At 48.6% G+C, this 19,127-nt stretch overlaps 2 protein-coding genes across 2 annotated transcripts; one reads left to right on the top strand and one right to left on the bottom strand.

Moving 5' to 3' along the window:
* Nucleotides 1–2,800: 2,800 nt before the first annotated feature.
* LOC142183474 (histone H2A type 1-like) lies at nucleotides 2,801–3,239 on the bottom strand. Its single transcript, XM_075258576.1, has one exon. It carries the CDS (start codon nucleotides 3,197–3,199, stop codon nucleotides 2,816–2,818), a length of 384 nt encoding a protein of 127 aa, XP_075114677.1. The 5' UTR covers nucleotides 3,200–3,239; the 3' UTR covers nucleotides 2,801–2,815.
* A 269-nt stretch (nucleotides 3,240–3,508) lies between these two features.
* LOC142183437 (histone H2B type 1-O-like) lies at nucleotides 3,509–3,934 on the top strand. The gene has a single exon (XM_075258520.1). The coding sequence runs from the start codon at nucleotides 3,528–3,530 to the stop codon at nucleotides 3,906–3,908; it is 381 nt and encodes a 126-aa protein (XP_075114621.1). The 5' UTR covers nucleotides 3,509–3,527; the 3' UTR covers nucleotides 3,909–3,934.
* The last annotated feature ends 15,193 nt before the right edge of the window (nucleotides 3,935–19,127 follow it).

Here is a 19,127-nt window from a genome sequence, read left to right as displayed (position 1 = left end):
TCTGTTTTCCCTTAGCCCAAACAGCAGCACAAGGCTCCCTCCCTAGGAGGTACTGTTGTACAGATTTTGTGTATGTGTGTGTAGCTCTTGGCATAAATTGCTCTCTGTATATCATACTTGTTACTAACACAAGGGAGGAGCAGGTCTTCAGGCCTCTTATAGGGGTCAAAGCTGTTAGGTAATTCAAAATTCCACCTGTCCTAACAGCTCATTAGGGGCAGGAATACCCCAGTTGTGCTGCTGTTTGGGCTAAGGGAAAACAGATTATCATTCATAATCTTGATAGATAGATAGATAGATAGATAGATAGATAGATAGATAGATAGATAGATAGATAGATAGATAGATAGATAGATAGATAGATAGATAGATAGATAGATAGATAGATAGAGATATTTTAAGATCCATTTATTTTTGTTCATATAACAACACACATGTATCCCCTTTCCCTTTAAGGAGCGATATCTCATATGTATAATAAGTAGCCTCTTAATGAAGAATGTATACACATTTCTTATTCAAATTATAACATGTAGTAAACCTACTTTGAATTGGTCTATTCAAGTCACGCTACAAAACTAGCCGTTAATGCAGTAGTTACTACAGTAAACTTATAAGAAGTAGGCTCCTTTGTGATTGGCCATATTAATTTCCCACCTATCATAGATGAAGTTAAGCTGTTTCGCATTAATCATATAACAGTACGTGACCTTTCTATAGATAACTCTACATAACCCATAATAGGGAGGCAGCCTTGTGATTGGCTATATTTAATTTCATACATAGCATGGATAATGGTAGGCCGCTTCATGATTGGCTACATAATAACACGTGATCTCTCTAAAACTACTGAGCAGCCCTCTATAGTAAAACCATAGGAAGTAGGCAACTCCGTGATTGGTCAGAATCAACTCTATACATAGTATGGGTAATAGTAGGCTGTCCCGTGATTGGCCATACAGTAACATGTGATTTCTTTAAAAATACTGAGTAAGCTCTCCATAGTAAAACCCATAGGAAGTAGGCAACTCTGTGATAGGCCAGAATCAACCCTTTACATATTATGGGTAATAGTAGGCTGGTCTGTGATTGGCTACATAACAACATGTGATCTTTCTAAAAAAAAATCAGAGCAGCTCTCCATAGTAAAACTCATAGGAAGTAGGCAACTCCGTGATTGGCCAGAATCAATTCTATACATATTATGGGTAATAGTAGGCTGGTCTGTGATTGGCCACATAATAACATGATCTTTCTAAAAATTCTGAACAACTCTCTATAGTAAAACTCATAGGAAGTAGGCAACTCCGTGATTGGTCAGAATTAACCCTATACATATTATGGGCAATAGTAGGCTGGTCTGTGATTGGCCACATTCTTTTTTTTACAGATCACAGACAATAGCAGGCCGCCTTATGATTGGCTTTTTTTTTAATAACATGTGACCCTCTAGCTTTCCATAATAAAACCCATAGGAGGTAGGCAACTCTCTGATTGGTCATAGCCAACCTTATATATATCATGGATAAAAGTAGGCTGCTTTGTAATTGGACACACAATAACACGTGGCTGTTTCCAGTATTGGATATGACAAGTTCTCCTTCAGGTCCGACAGAAAGAGCGAGCATTCCCTAAGACAGCAAGGATTGTCTTTACATCACTCAAATAGTAGGCAGCCTTTTCATTGGCTGCCGGGACTCTCATAGACTATAATGGGACATGTAGGCTTAAACGTGATTAGTTACATAGACATTTGTAGGCAGATTTCTCATTGGCTGTCGTGATTCTCATACATTACAATGGGACTAGTAGGCTGACATGTGATTGGTTAGATTACAAACACTGCCAGATATATGTTTAAAAACATGTTTTTTCTTTCTATTTTTTGAACATCATATTTTGATCATTATCATCATTATATCAACTTTACTTTACATTTATTTACAAAACCTTTGAAATACAAATAGGCAGGTTAACATGATATAACTTAAGTCCTCGTCCCACGCTAACATTGTTCTTCCGTTCGTGTATATGATACATGTCCACATCAATCATAGATTTTTTTCACATAATACCTGTATCAAAAGAGAGAAAGAAAAGGAGGAAAGTAAGAAAATAAAAGTGATTATACCATGGAATACTTGATTTCTTTTTGTTTCTTACTATTTACCCCTCTTTTTCTTCTACAGCTACAGCCATTACTATCCCTAACTGACAAGACCCTGCGCCCGCACCACATCTCCCTCCCTCCCTCCTCTCCGTCGCTAGTATGTGCCTACTCCGCACATCTCTCCCTAGCGCCTTCTACAATGACCTGAGCGCCGCTGAATCTTCTTCAGTTGGGGAGGGTTTGAAATTCGCGCCCCTTCCCTCTGCACCACGTGACGCTGCCGGCTCTCGCGCGGGTTGTAACGGTCACTGAATGGGAATTTCAAAACCACCAACCGTGTGAGCGGGGAAATAGACAAAGGTTCACCCGGATCAGCCCTTTAACGCCCGTTTCATCGGCACTTCTAAGCCTGCCACCGTGAGCTGTGCCCTGGCGAAGGGGGGAGAGGATTAGGATGAGCACAGCCATTACTATCCCTAACTGACAAGACCCTGCGCCCGCAACCACATCTCCCTACAGATTGAATCCTCCTCCCGCTCAGTCACCCCACGGTTTTTCCCTGTAAGGGCCGCGGGTCGGGCCAGGAGTTGGCTTCAGAATAGACGGACAGCCCGTATTGTAGACGGGAGGCAGCTCTGCTGTAGACAAGGTGGTGGCTCTTAGAAGAGCCTTTGCTTGTATAGACGGATGGGGTGGGAGCGGCGCTCACTTGCTCTTGCTGCTCTCGGTCTTCTTGGGCAGCAGCACGGCCTGGATGTTGGGCAGGACGCCTCCCTGGGCGATGGTCACGCCACCCAGCAGTTTGTTCAGCTCCTCGTCATTGCGCACGGCCAGCTGCAGGTGACGGGGGATGATGCGGGTCTTCTTGTTGTCCCGTGCAGCATTACCAGCCAACTCCAGGATCTCAGCGGTCAGATACTCCAGTACGGCCGCCAGATAGACGGGAGCACCAGCACCAACCCTCTCGGCGTAGTTGCCCTTGCGGAGAAGCCTGTGCACACGACCGACGGGGAACTGAAGTCCCGCCCGGGATGAGCGGGTCTTGGCCTTAGCACGAGCTTTGCCTCCTTGCTTGCCGCGTCCAGACATGGTTCGTGGATCGTCAGTTACTGTAATGGAACACAGAATATCCTGCCCTGTACCGGCTCCTCCTGCCTTATATATATAGTTCTGCCCCGCCCTCCTGCAACTCTCATTGGACACATCTCAAGCCGCCAATAGAGGCCAGATTTGTGGAACCACCAATCCGCTTCAGCAGGCGGGGCTTGCAAAAGTCACATGATTTGCTGGTCCAGTAGAACAGCGCACAGACAGCGGCGCTCATTTGCATAGCCCGCCTATAAATAGGGCTGCGCTGGGAGGAGCACAGACATTACTTTCTCTCATTCTCGTGTGAAAGAGATCTCCGTGTTATACCATGCCTGATCCCGCCAAGTCTGCCCCAGCGCCCAAGAAGGGCTCCAAGAAAGCCGTGACCAAGGCCCAGAAGAAGGACGGCAAGAAGCGTAAGAGGGCCAGGAGGGAGAGCTATGCCATCTACGTGTACAAGGTGCTGAAGCAGGTCCACCCCGACACCGGCATTTCTTCCAAGGCCATGAGCATCATGAATTCCTTCGTCAACGACGTCTTTGAGCGCATCGCAGGAGAAGCCTCCCGCCTGGCTCACTACAACAAGCGCTCCACCATCACCTCCCGTGAGATCCAGACCGCCGTGCGCCTGCTGCTGCCCGGAGAGTTGGCCAAGCACGCCGTGTCCGAGGGCACCAAGGCCGTCACCAAGTACACCAGCGCCAAGTAATCGGCTCCATCACCTGCTCTGTACTATCACCCCAAAGGCTCTTCTAAGAGCCCCCCACCCCTTCCACACTAGAGCTGCTGAGCCCTTCATTTCTGGTGTTTATTCCCCGGACCAGAGGCTTTATTTATCCCGATCCGTTTTGTCATTGTATTTATGGACGTTACACCGCACTGTTTGTATTATCCTCAAGGCGAAGGAACTTATCCGCCTGATAACCTCGTATCTATCTCGTGTGTGTGTGTATATCTGCGCACACCGGCAAAGTAAAGGAGAAACTTTAGGCAGTGCACACTGTACAGCGACGGGAACGCTCTAAGATTTATGCATTTGTTCACACGTTCCCTGAAGCTTAGGAGCGTTTATCTCAACGCTCTCCGGTATTCCTACAGTAGCCGCAGCGACAGCTCCAGCCCTAGAGGGCAGAGGAGAGGTGGGTGGCGGGGACAGCTCTGTTCTCAGGAGGATGTGGCGGCTCTGAGAAGAGCCTTTGGGTTATGAAGTAGAGAGTCGGGGAGCGGCGGAATTAACCTCCGAAGCCGTAGAGAGTGCGGCCCTGGCGCTTGAGCGCGTACACCACGTCCATGGCGGTGACGGTCTTCCTCTTGGCGTGCTCGGTGTAGGTGACGGCGTCACGGATGACGTTCTCCAGGAAGACTTTCAGGACACCGCGAGTTTCTTCATAGATGAGACCGGAGATGCGCTTGACGCCTCCTCTGCGAGCTAGACGGCGGATGGCAGGCTTGGTGATGCCCTGGATGTTATCCCGGAGCACCTTCCTGTGCCGCTTGGCACCGCCCTTGCCGAGACCTTTCCCTCCTTTACCGCGACCAGACATCTTCTGTGCTGCTGACAGACTAGAATAAGCGTCCCTCCGCACAGCCGCCTTTTTATATAGAGAGTGGTCGGACCAGAAGGAGAACCCTGCTTTGATGACGTAATTCTTCGGCGTGACTCCTACAAGCCCCTCCTCTGTCTCGCGCTGATTGGCTGACATAAGACAATGGATCACTTTGAATTTCCCGCTCATTCTCCCATTGCCGAGGGTCAGCGGTCAGCGGCTCCTTCTAGCCGGCCTACTAGATAACATGCAGGGCGCTGTTCTCACTGCTCCAGACCTTCTTCTCTGTCAATAGGACTATTGTATTCCGGAGCCGCACCCCCTCCTCCCCGGATCTAATTCTTCTCCCGGCTGCGGTATCTCCTCTCTGCCCCCTATGGGCATCCTTGTGTAATAGCCGCGAGGCTGCAGCTATAGTGAACCCCGGGTGCGGGCTGTGCAGTTCCACGCTGATCCAGATGGGGGCGCGGGGAACAAACGGCACAGCTCGGGAGACCCTGTATATACGGATCCCAGCCAGCAGGTGGCGCACAGATACTACATAGGACGGTTACCGGGGCTCTAATTCTGTCGTTAGACGATCGTCTTTAACCCTTTCCCGCCGATGGCATTTTTTGTTTTTTTTTCGTTTTTTGACTCCCCTCCTTCTAAGCCCCATAACTTTTTCATTTCTCCGCTCCCAGAGCCATATGAGGTCTTATTTTTTGCGGGACAATTTTTTCTTCCTGATGCCACCATTAATTATTCTATATAATGTACTGGGAAGCAGGAAAAAAAAATCAGAATGGGGTGGATTTGAAGAAAAAAATGCATTTCTGCGACTTTCTTGCGGGCTTTGGTTTTACGGCGTTCACTGTGCAGCCAAAATGACATGTCCCCTGTATTCTGTGTTTCGGTACTGTTCCAGGGACACCAAATTTCTACGGTTTTATTTAAATTTTGACCCCTTAAAAAAAAAAAAAAAAGCGTTTTGTTTTGTTTTTTTCTAAAAGTCGCCATATTCCGACAGCCGTAACTTTTTTATACGTCCGTGTACAGAGATGTGTAGGGCGTCTTTTTTTGCGGGGTCGGGTGTACTCTTTAGTTCTACCATTTTTGGGAAATGTTATTGCTTTGATCACTTTTTATTCAAATTTTTATCAGAATCAAAACAGTGGAAAAACGGCGCTTTGGAACTTTTGACTATTTTTCACGCTACAGCGTTTACCGAACCGGAAAGATATTTTTATAAATTTGTAGAGCGGGCGATTTTGGATGCGGGGATACCTAACATGTATGTGTTTCACAGTTTTTAACTACTTTTATATGTGTTCTAGGGAAAGAGGGGGGATTTGAATTTGTAATTCTTTTTATATTTTGTTATAAAAGACCAACTCCCCCTTGTGTTAGTAACAAGTATAAGATCCGACATATATTTTACAGATATGATGCATAGTACAAAAAGTACAAATACAGCATAGGGAGGGAGCCTTGTGCTGCTGTTTGGGCTAAGGGAAAACAGACTGTCATTCACAATCTTTCGTTCCCCCTACGCCCAACAGCAGCACAACTGGGGATTTAGCAAGTATCGCTTTACCCTAGGGCGGGTAATTTTGGCAGGCTGATGCCAATACAGAGTGTCCAAACGCTGTAGACTCCGTTATTCGCCAATCCAGTCTATAATGCCTAGCGAAAGTTAGATGTGAACTCCAAGTAGCCGCGGCACATATCTGCTCTAAGGAAAGAGAACGTTTTTCGGCCCCCGATGTTGCTACTGCTCGGGTGGCGTGGGCACGGACAAAGTCTGGTACTGGGAGATCTTGAGCACGTAGCGAGCAGATGACGGCTTCTCTGATCCATCTTGATAGAGTTGGTTTGGGCGCATTGGTACCCTTAGTGTGGCCGAACACGTTGATAAGCACATTTTCTGATTTCCGGAAAGGCGCAGTGCGTTCCAGGTAAATCTGCAATGCTCTCACCAAGTCCAACTTGTGCATCTTCTCCTCCCACTCAGAGGTGGGAGAGGGAAAAAAGGCTGGTAAGACAATTACCTGGTTGATATTCTGATAAGTGGGTACCTTTGGCAAAAATCCTGGGTCGAACCTCAACTGTACTCTGTCTGGAAAGAAGGTTATAAATGGTTCAGAGGCCGCTAGGGCCTGTAGTTCGCCAACCCTCTTGGCGGAGGTTATTGCCAATAGGAAAGTTATTTTATATAATAGGTACTTCAAATCCACTTCAGATAGGGGCTCGAAGGGAGGCGCACAGAGCCCCTGTAGAACTGCAGCAAGGTCCCAAGTAGGGACGGGTGGCTGCACCTGAGGGCGAAGTCTAGAAGCCCCTCTTAGAAATTGTCTGATTAGAGGATCTAGTGATAATCTGGTCTCCAGGAGAGCGGATAGAGCTGAAACTTGTACCTTCAGGGTAGCGGGTGCCAGCCCCCTCTCTGGGCCATCTTGTAGGAACTCCAAGACTGCATCCCTGTTAGGGTCACGCTGGTTACTTGTACACCAGTTCTGGAAAACCTGGGCGACCCTCTGGTAGCTCTGGTTAGTTGACTTTGCTCTTGAGCGCGCCAAAGTCCTTAGCACTCCCTGGGACAATCTTCTTTCGCCAGCTGAAGGCTGGTTGACCTCCAGGCAGTGAGGTTGAATCTGTTCAGACCTTGATAAGGCTGACTGTTCCGGATTACGAGAATTTACACTGGTGGAAGCCTCCAGTTGTCCCTCCGCCTCATGGGAATGAAGACGGTGAACCATACCCCTTTTGACCAGAATGGCGTGCTTGTTGCCAAGCTCTGGTCCTGCCTGTGTTTCGTCAATACCTTCAGAATCCTCAGACGGGGAGGAACAACGCTCTTCAGTTTGAACCTCCAAGGTATTGACAGGGCATACAGCGTCAGAGGGCTGTCTCTGACAATGCTCCTCTCTTGTGGCGCTGTTTGAGGTGGCCATCAGATCCACCTCGGGGACACCTCAACTTTTGAAAAGATGGTGGAAAGCACCCTGGTCTAGGGACAACTTGTCTGAGGTCGCCAGTTCTCTGGTAAGCTAGTCCCGTAGAATGTTTGAGTAACCTGGGAATTGAACCGCCGACAGCTGGGAGAGGAATGGACTTGAGTAGACTGTCATCAGGTTGTCCATCCGGCTCCTGGTTATCTTCTTCAGTGGAAGTGGCGCCAACGTCTGAGGTTCCACGTGAACTTTCGTAGGCTCTCGCCAGCTGGGTAAGCGCGTTCTCTTCAGGTAACACCAGGTGTCTTGTGCCAGGGTCTCCCCCAGATGAGCTCCCCCGGTGAGGGAGGCATCTGTGGTCAACAGGGTCTAGGTAAACCTGACCGAGGACCTGCCATTGCGAAGATGGATTTACCGGGCTTGAACTAGCCGGGTACTGATGGTCTACTGGATGGGCTTCTTTAGTCCCAAGGGACAGTGATTCCAGATTCGCAGCTTCTTGCTGTAATGAAGGTGCCTCCAGATAAGAGAGTCTATGGTGAATCCCCGGAACTGGATTCGATTTGATGGAATCACAAGCAACCCTGACGGGTAACTGGCTCTGGTCTAAGTAAAGGAGACCTCCTTGAGGACAAGGGAAGCTGAAGGTCTGCTGAGTGGGAGGGTGGGAATTTGAGGACCAAGTCTTCCATCTAGGTATTTGTCCCTTTAATCCAGGCTCCTGGACTGAACTCCGGGACGTCCTGGAAGTATACCTGGCCTGAAGGTCTTCTAGCGATACGGGATCCTGTGGAAGAAACGGTCTTGGTAGAGAACGATGAACCTGAGTCCTCCAGCAAGATGTTATTTCGGCCAACAGAGTCAAGATGACAACTATTCCGTTCTGAGAGCCTCCCGGATCTTTGCGTCGGGCGCCTAGATGTAGAATGGGCCCCTCTTTTCCCAAGGCACGTGAGTGGACTAGTCTGGGATCTCTCTTGCGGTCATGGGAAGAACCGCGTCCCCTGCCTTGGGGGGCGGAGCGCCCACATCCTCTGAAGCCTCTGGAGGAGGAACCTCGACCCCGAAAGGATGACCTCCTTCTTTCGGGTGGCTGTGGAAGGTTCTTCGTCTTGGTGTCCGCCAAATCCTCCATTATTTTATCCAGGGCTTTGCCAAAAAGCCTACCAGGTTCAAAGGGTAGCGAACAAAGCCCTAGTTTAGAGGCGTTGTCCACTCTCCACGGCTTCAGCCACAATGGTCGTCTGGCCACAGTGGTGAGGGCCATGGATCTGGAGGCAAGCATCAGCTGTGTCCTAGAGGCTTCAGCCAGGTGGTCCACCATCAGATTTATATCCGACATGGCCGACAGGAGGTCATCTCGGTGGACCCCAGTATCTATATCCCTAGTAAGGGATGATAATTCGGCCCGTAGGCCAGCCACCACCTCATTGCTCGATATGGCCATGGAGGCCTGGGAAGAGGCGGCAGAATATGCCCGCCTTAAGGACCCCTCCACACGGCGGTCCAACGGGTCCTTTAAACTCGACCCGTCCTCAGCAGGGAGGACAGTTCGGCGGGATAACTTGGCTACTGCCACATCAACTTTTGGTGGTGGCCCTCAGGCCCCCTGTTGGGACTCCGTCACAGGAAAGAGGGTCTTAAACCTTGAGGAGGGTGCAAATGGTTTTTCAGGACACCTCCACTCCCCCTCCATCACCTGGACTAGGTCCGAACTGGCCTTAAAGGACTTTACCCTCCTGCTAGGACCTTCACCAGTCTCCCGGTCCCTCGGCCTGACGATCTTGAAAAGTCTGCCCATTTTGTCGAGGGGAAAGATCTCCTTCTCCACCTCCATAACATCCTCCTCTGAGGATTCCACCTTCCCAATATGTAAATTTTATAAAGGAGGGAGGGAGGGCTCAGTTACCTCAAGCTGGGGTCTCTTGGCGAGATGGGGGATGGTATCGTCCATCTTTTCCATCGATTGGGACACAAAGTCTTTTACCCAAGAGACGACTTCCCTAATGGGGGTAAGCCTCGGAGGGGGGAGCTCTGCATCCCTGGCAGTACCTGAACTCACAGGCGTCAGGGAGGGGAATCCTGCACTTGGCGCAGGCCAAGTAACATAAGGGTTCGTACCTCCTAGTCTGCAGCCTCCAGCCATATACACCATATATATGCTATACACCCCATGAAGAGGGGCATGAACAGAATGAACTAAAAAGAGCTTGTGTTGTTGTTGTTGTTGTTGTTAGGACTAAGGGAAAACAGATGAATAATAATAGAATAATACATTTTATTTTTATAGTGCCAACGTATTCTGCAGCGCTGTACAACTTGTAGGGTTCAAATACAGAGAGAAAAATGCATTACAAAGAAATAGTCACTTCACACAATGGGACTGAGGGCCCTGCTCGCAAGAGCTTACAATCTATGAGGTAAAGGGGGTGGCACAAGAGGTAGCAGGGGCGGCATTGCTTATACAGGGGTCAGACAATATTGTAATAGTGGTGACTGTCTTTACACAAACATAAACCTGTAGGAGCCGTCACCGCTCGTGTCCTGTAACATGTGGATGGAGCTTGGCCGTATAAAGTTAGTCTGAAACGGCCTCATGTCATGTGGGGTAATGCGGGGACAGGGGAGGGTATGTTTTAGGGATTCTAATTACGGTACGGAAGGGTTTACATTAGGACATGTGATCGGCCGCTCTGAAAAGATGTGTCTTTAGTTTGCGCTTCAATGCTTGCTGTTCCAGGTCGGGGCCTGTTGTGACAGCCATAGGCGGTCTCCATTACATTTCCCTCTCACCGTATAGGTGGCAGTTAGAAGATCTGGCACTTGGAAGTGATGCTTTATGGGATCTGGTTGTGAAGCTTCTGCATAGAGACCACACGTGTCATCGTTGACCTCAGCAACCAATCAGAACATTGCTTTATATTTTAAAACTGCAATGCAATAATGGAAGTCACAATCTGATTGGCCATAACAGACAAAACCGTCACTGCCTATATCTCCTCCGGCTTTACAGCTCAGGTTTACGTACAGAAGGTGTAATCTGCAGAATAAGGGGAGAACAAAAAAGAAAAGGCAAAACAGTGCAGTATGCTGCTACGTCGTCTCGCCTGGTACGGCGCCCCGCGCCTTATGCTGCACCCCTCTACATTTTACACAAACCTGTTCCGCACCACATAACGCCGTCCCCAAAGACTGATGACCATTAGGCCAATACCGATTGGATTATTCCAACAGGCAATGGCTGACAGGCAATGATATATTCCCCAATTGCTCCATCCTCCACCAGCCCTCCTGTTCGATTCTAGGTAATGCTGTACATCATATGCAGGAGCTGAATAACATCACCCAAAAGGATTGTGCACAGAACTACTTTAAATATAGGACAACTAGTGAACCCGAACTGTACCCTATGGCAGCGAGGGAGCCCTCTCGGCCCTCCTGAATACAGCAGAACAGTCCCAAATGTCAGGTGCTGTCTCACAGTCCTTTGGCGGTGGCTCCCAAATAACCTGCATATCACTTAAGCATGGCACTATATTATGTGGGGGCCCTCTGACGGGATGTTCTACTGACTGGGGCCCCTCCCTACAACATATTCTTGTTTGAAATGGTTATGGGTGCTGCAGCGGCATCTCATACACTTGAACAGGGTACAACTACAGTACCCACAAGTGCGGTTGTAAGAACACAGCGAATAAGCAGTGCCCCACATTTAAACAATAATGGGATTTGCCTGCTCCGAGAAACAGTTGATCTGTGGGGTCCTAACAGTCTAAGGGATCAGTAGGGATTAGAGATGAGCCAACAGCGTTCCATCGAATTGGTATTCAGGCTGCTCGAGATATTCCATTCCAATCGAATACCACGCTGCAAACGCACTAAAAATTTGTATCCCCTCCCACCTCCCCTGGCGCTTTTTCTTTTTTCACCAATAACTGTGCAGGGGAGGTGGGACAGGAACTACGACAACAGCGGCGTCGTAAAAAAAAGTCAGAAAAAGTAATTGGCTGGCTGAATCAGGTGACCTCCGCTTTATATGAATGGGGGATTTCAGATTCGGTTCATATGAGACTGTGAACTATGTGACTGTGAGACAGGGATAGATATACTGTGGGAGGGGGAGGGGGCATGGCTAGCCGGCAACCAGAGCGGTCGCATCTGCTGTGAGCTCTTGACTTGGACACTTTAATCCGTTTCTTACCGGCGGTGATCTCAGCCATCCATACAGATAACAACCCCGAGGCTCTCCTCCAAGCCTCTGTCTGCTATTTTGGGGTGTTATTTCACACTTTTACAGCGCTCCTGAGGATATAAACTGTTGCGGCCTTCTGTCCCACAGGACCCGGCCGCCATCTTGTTTTTGGACTTACCTGCTCCCGACTTGTTCCAGCTCCCGGCGTAGTCCCTCGCAGCTCTGGACCGCTCATCCGACCCAGGAGAGGACCTCTGGCGCGTTCCAGCCACTTACTGCCTTCATCCAGCTCTCTTAATTTACCGGGCAGCTGATTTTGTTTTTTTTTGCGGCCTGCCTTCTTCTGGAGTCACCACGGCCTGCTGAGCGCAGGAGACATCTCCCGCGACATCACAGCTGCTTCTGGTTCTGGAGCAGCCTGGAGAGGAGGTATTTCGAGGTACGGAACCTCAGATTCTGGATCTCTTCTCCCAGACCCGGCAGCCATTTTGAGTAGGCCTCACTAGGATCCCTAGCCTAAAGTGTAAGGGCCGGCCCCTGATGTGACTTCTACGCAGAACCCAGATCCGGAAGAAGGGGTGTGACTTGCCGGACAGCTATCCGGCTGTGATTTGCGCCCAGCTCCAGACCTACCCATCTTGGAGCGCAGCCTGCCTCTCTGCATGAAGCAGCAGCTACAGACCAACTACACTGAGACGCCTGCAGCTGCCCTTCAGTTTAACCCACTCGTATCCTGACATGGAGGTGAGCCGAATCTGCATTTCTCCCTTCCCCTGGAGTTGGAAACAGTAGCAGGCCACATTAATCTGCACTTGAGGACCTATGATAAGATAAGATAAGATAATCCTTTAATAGTCCTACATTGGGGAAATTCCAGCATGTTACAGCAGCCTAGTAATACAGGATAATACACAGTAATATAATACAGACGCAGACACACATATGCTGAGAAGAGAAGATATACTAGGAGTCCATGGCAGCTAAGGAACGGAAGAGAAAGAAGGAAGACTTCATGGTCATCGTCATAGTCATTTAGTTGTCTGTGCGGAGTGTCTTCGCTTGGTCTGATGTAAATTATACAGCCCGGTCGCGGTTGGAAGGAAGGACCTGCGATAGCTTCTTCTCACACTTGGGGTGAAGCAGACGGTCACTTACAGTGCTGCCAAGTCCCATCAAGGTCCCATACATGGGGTGGGATTTGTTCTCCCGCATGGAGGTCACCACAGACAGTATCCTTCTGTCACCCACCACCTGTACTGGGTCCAGGGGGCTCCCCAGGACAGAGCTGGCCCTCCTGATCAGCCTGTCACGTCTGTTTCTGTCCCTGGTTGACGGACTGCACCCCCAGCAGGGCACACCGAAAAAGATGGCTGAAGCAACCACAGAGTTGAAGAAAGCCCTAAGAAGTGTCCCCATGGACTCCGAAGGCCCTCATCCTCCTGAGCAGGTGGAGTCTGCTGTGACCCTTTCTGTGCAGCGCCTCCAGGTGATCAGCCCAGTCTAGTTTATTATTGAGGAGCACACCCAGATACTTATAGGTCCTGACTATCTCAATGCATGTCCCCTGGATCTCCACCGGGGTCGGAGCACTCCTCTGTTTCCCAAAGTCCACCACCATCTCCTTGGTCTTCCCAGCATTAATCCTGAGCTGGTTCTGCTGGCACCATTCAACAAAATCCCGGTTTAAGTCTCTGTATTCCCTATCGTCGCCATCAGTGATAAGACCTACTATAGCAGAGACATCGGAGGACTTCTGTAAGTAACAGCTGGATGAGTTGTGCCTGAAGTCAGCAGTGTACAGTGTGAAGAGGAATGGGGCAAGAACTGTACCTTGTGGTGCCCCCGTACTACAGATCACAGTGTCAGACACACAGTCCTGGGCTCTCACATACTGAGGGCGGGTTGTCAGGTAGTCTAGGGTCCAGTTGGACAGGTGATGTTCCACTCCACCAAGGTTCAGCTTTTCCCTCAGAACCCTGGCTGAATGGTGTTGAACACACTGGAGAAATTGAAGAACATTATTCTCACAGTGTTCCCTGGTTTCTCTAGGTGAGAGAGAACTCTACGAAGAAGGTGGATGATGGCGTCATCTACCCCAATGCCCGGCCGATAGGCAAACTGGAGGGGGTCCAGAGCGGAGCTCACTAGGGGGCGTAGGTGTGTCAGGTTCTCTCTGGGACCTTCATCAGGTGAGATGTCAGTGCTACGGGTCGGTAGTCATTGTAGTCCATCGGGTTGGGTTTCTTTGGGACTGGCACCACGCAAGATGTTTTCCACAGTCGAGGTACCACTCCCAGCTTTAGACTCATATTGTACATGTGTGTAATAATACCACCTAGCTGGTCACTGCACATTTTAAGAACTCTTGCGCTTATACCATCAGGTCCTCCAGCCTTGTCTGCTTTAATAAACCCTTCTGCTACCCTCCTCTCCTATATCTCCTCTCCGGAAAGTTTTACATTAATATCCGATAAGTGGTGTCCCTGACCCTCGTTATCTTCGGTCCTCGGCTAGAGCTATTCTGCATTCTTTCCGCTCTCCCACACCTGGGCTTTCTTGCCCTCCCCTGCAGCCCCCTGCTGCTTTCTCTAACAGGGTCTCATCCGAACCTCCCCTGTGGATTAGTCATAGCAGTTAAGATTGGGAAAGGCTGTCTTACCTACAGGAATATCATCCCCACTACTGCACTAAGAGATGTAGAACCCAATTATACCTGATACCTCGCTTGCAGAGGACGACTGTCTGCCTAGACGCTGAGATTGTCAACCTTACCTATTGATATTTGGGGACCTCTCCCCTCCCTGTACCTAAGTGAATCTCCAAGAACACTCTTGTCTATGTTGCCATTTAGACTGATGCTCTCTATTTGCTAGATGTTATAGTCTTGACCTTGTCCCTCTCCCTCACTTATATTGCATCCATCAAGATGGTTAAACCCAATAAAGACAAAGGCACAGACCTCGCTGGTACTCCCAATCAAACTAAACTCCAAAGTGACTTGCAAAAGTATCTTAGAAAGAAAAATCGACAATCTCCCGCCGGATCGCTGAAAATGACGCCTGACCACAATAGGGAGCCTGACACAGGTGATGACTCGGATGCTGAGAGTAATACTGACCAGGACCGCCTGGAGGATAGCACCTTCTTAAGAACATTTCTACAACAAGCTCTGTCAGCCGCCCTAGACCCAGTTCTTCAGCAACTTCAGGATATTAGAGCAGCACTTCATCATATAGACAGTCGAGTCTCTACTCTAGAAAGCGCATATCCTTCAATTAAATCTCATAATGACCTCACTACGTCTCAGCTGGCCCTGCACAAAGATTACATAGATCGTTCTCTTACTCTACTTCACCGCCCTCATCTCTTCTCTCTCTCCAGCAACCCTAAAAGAATTTTTGACACTTTTCACTCCTTACTCAAAGACAAGGTGCAGACGCCATTCACAGTCCTTAGTGCTGATGACCTGGCCACGTATTTCCATGATAAAATTGATAAGATCCATCAGGAAATAACTGCCCAAGCCCCAGGTGGCATTGATCCCATCACCTACCATAGTACTGATCCCCTCACCAACCGCACTTCAGACTGTCTTTTCTCATCTTTTCAACCTGTTACAGAAGAGGAAGTCTCTCAGCTACTTTCTTCATCTCCCCCACAACCTGCAGTAGTGACCCCTTCCCCTCACACCTTCTCCAACCTCTGTCGCCTGCTGTCACGACTTACCTTACTAAAATATTTAACCTCTCTCTTTCTCTCTCTTCTGGAATCCTCCCATCCTCCTTCAAGCATGCTGTTATAACTCCGCTATTGAAAAAACCCTCCTTGGTCCCGTCCTGTGCTGCTAACTATCGACCCTTCTCTAACCTGCCCTTCATCTCTAAACTTTTGGAACGCCTGGTTTATTCTCGGTTAATCCGTTATCTCTCTGCTAACTCTCTGCTTGACCCCTTACAATCTGGTTTCCGCGCTCTGCACTCTACTGAAATGGCTCTCGCAAAAGTCTCCAATTATCTCCTAATGGCTAAATCCAATCGCGACTTTTCTCTTCTTATTCTTCTGGACCTCTCTGCAGCTTTTGACACTATTGATCATCATCTCCTGCTCCCTATGCTCCGCTCAGTCAGCCTCAACGCCACTGCGCTCTCCTGGTTCTCCTCTTATCTCTCAGACCGCACTTCCAGTGTATCATTTGCGGGCTCTGTTTCTTCCCCTCTTTCCCTTGCTGTTGGGGTTCCCCAGGGCTCGGTCCTAGGCCCCCTGCTCTTTGCTCTCTACACAGCCCCCATTGGACAAACCATCGCCAGATTTGGCTTCAGGTACCATCTTTATGCTGATGACACCCAATTATTCACATTTTCCCGTGACATCACCCCTGCACTCATACAGAATACTAGTGACTGTGTTTCTGCTGTCTCTAATATCATGTCCTCGCTCTATCTGAAACTAAATCTCTCTAAGACTGAACTACTACTGTTTCCACCATCTAACAGATCTGTCCCTGATATATCCATTGCAGTCTCAGGCCTTACTATAACTCCTAGGCAGCATGCCTGCTGCCTCGGGGTCATGTTTGACGCAGACCTTTCCTTCACCCCTCATATTGAATCACTCGCACGTTCATGTCACCTCCACCTCAAAAACATCTCCAGAATACGCCCTTTCCTCACCAGAGATACACTAAAGACACTTATTGTCGCTCTGATTCATTCTCGCCTTGACTACTGTAACACCTTACTAATCGGTCTTCCCCTCACTAAACTCTCCCCTCTACAATCTATTCTGAATGCAGCGGCCAGGCTCACCTATCAGGCTAGACGCTACAGCGAGGCCTCCGGTCTGTGCCAGTCGCTACATTGGCTGCCTATTCATTATAGAATAAAATATAAAGTTATCACCCTCCTCCACAAGGCTCTCCATAATGCCGCACCTCCCTACATTTCCTCCCTCATCTCTGTCTACCGCCCAACCCGTGCTCTCCGCTCACTCAATGACCTAATACTTACATCCCCTATTATCAGAACCTCCCACGCTCGTACACAAGACTTCTCCCGAGCTGCACCACTTCTCTGGAATGCTCTACCCCGGACAATCTGATTAACTCCCAATTTCTACAGTTTCAAATGCAAACTAACGACACATCTTTTCAGACAGGCCTATCACAATTTCTAATGTAAACCCTTCCATACTATAATTAGAATCCCCAAATTTTAACCCTCCTCTGTCCCCGCTCCCATATTACCCCACATGATATGATCTCTTTTCAGGCTAACTTTATTTGTCCAAGCTCCATCCACATGTTACAGGACACCACTAGTGATGGCTAGAGATGAGCGAACAGTGTTCTATCGAACTCATGTTCGATCGGATATTAGGCTGTTCGGCATGTTCGAATCGAATCGAACACCGCGTGGTAAAGTGCGCCATTACTCGATTCCCCTTCCACCTTCCCTGGCGCCTTTTTTGCTCCAATAACAGCGCAGGGTAGGTGGGACATGAACTACGACACCGGTGACGTTGAGAAAAGTAGGCAAAACCCATTGGCTGCCGAAAACATGTGACCTCTAATTTAAAAGAACAGCGCCGCCCAGGTTCGCGTCATTCTGAGCTTGCAATTCACCGGGGACGGAGGTTTCCGTCCAGTTAGCTAGGGCTTAGATTCTGGGTAGGCAGGGACAGGCTAGGATAGGAAGGAGAAGACAACCAACAGCTCTTGTAAGAGCTAAATTCCAGGGAGAATCTTGTCAGTGTAACGTGGCACTGACGGGCTCAATCGCCGCAACCCAGCTTTCCCAGGATCCTGAATGGAATACACTGACAGTGTATTCCCGTATACCCCATATATACACCCCAAATCCCCGTTCCAACGGTGTGCCCCCCCCACCTTCACCCCAGAAATACCATGCAAGTCCCCTAGCAATAGAATTGGGGCTATATACACCCACTATTTTTGCTACTGCCATATAGTGCCATTGTCTGACTGGGAATTCAAAGAATATATTGGGGTTATAAATACCTTCAAGTCCTGCCACTGCCATATAGTGCCATTGTCTGACTGGGAATTCAAAGAATATATTGGGGTTACGTGCACCCCCAATTTTTGCTACTGGTATATAGTGCCAGTTTCTGAGTGGAAATTCCCCAAATAATTTGGGGATTCATTCACCCTACATCTCAGGCTCTTGCCATATTCACCCAGGTTGTCAGTGCTGCACCAGCTCGTTCCCAGACAGCTCGGCCCGAAAAACACATTACCTATATAGAGGATTTGGACAATGAAGACAACATGTTCTAAATCTAATGTCTCCACCTTCTCCAGAATTAAAATAAAGGCAGCGTTTAACTTTCAAATAGCACTGCACACAGGAAGATCTTATCAGCTTGTCTCATGACATGCTACTGAAAAGTGTCATTTGTGTATCTTAATGTTAATATAGTTGTATAAGCTTTTTGGGTTTTAGGCACTGCCAAGTTATTTATTACCACCCGCTCCCTTATAATGATGATGACGCCAAAGTCACTGTGGGTGTTCAGAGCTCACAGCTTTGGTTGACATTTGTCTTGCTCTCGGTCAGTACCAGCTGTCTTTTTGGATACCGTAAAGTTATGTTGACTTTATTAACAGCTATAGAAGCTTTAGCCAGGTTGTGACGGTGTGTAACCCTAACAACACTAAGTGGGATACACATTAATAGTCAGTCTATGTACGCTAAACGTATCACTGAAGTAATTTTTTTTCCCTCTCCCCTAATATAAGAAAGGAACAGACATTAGACCTAGACCGGGTTTCGAGGCTTGTAAAAATCCAGTATTATTTGTTCTTCATGATGTGAAATATGTGTTGAAAAGCAACCCAAGATGAAGTCAGCCATGTGTGCCAGTGTGTTACTTGGCATGCCTTTGCTGGCACCAACTGTAAGGGTCACTCTCCATTTTCCACTCCCCTTCACACCATTTGTAGTGAAGCAATGGGATGCACTGAAGTGCACCCTCTAGCCTCGTGTGGGACAGGGACATCAGATGCCACTCCAACCCCCTCGTCTTCCTCCGCCAGCCAACGGTGCGAAGATGAGAGGAGTGTGCTCTGAATGTTTTCTGCCTAGCAGAGGCTAGTTCTCACTTACGAAAATGGCCCCACTTTGACCTGTATATCAGGCACAATGGTGTAGGTTTCAAAGAAACATGGCACCAACAAGTTGAAAAACGTGGGCCATGCGTGGACCGTGTTTGAGTATGGCAAGCTCCAGATCTGCTAC

Source organism: Leptodactylus fuscus, chromosome 10, assembly GCF_031893055.1.
Source record: "Leptodactylus fuscus isolate aLepFus1 chromosome 10, aLepFus1.hap2, whole genome shotgun sequence".
Taxonomy (NCBI): domain Eukaryota; kingdom Metazoa; phylum Chordata; class Amphibia; order Anura; family Leptodactylidae; genus Leptodactylus; species Leptodactylus fuscus.
This window is presented reverse-complemented; position numbering and strand designations above follow the sequence as displayed.

Excerpts from the sequence above, each read along its gene's own strand:
- LOC142183474 (XM_075258576.1), bottom strand. The coding sequence starts at position 3,199 with ATGTCTGGACGCGGCAAGCAAGGAGGCAAAGCTCGTGCTAAGGCCAAG.
- LOC142183437 (XM_075258520.1), top strand. The coding sequence starts at position 3,528 with ATGCCTGATCCCGCCAAGTCTGCCCCAGCGCCCAAGAAGGGCTCCAAG.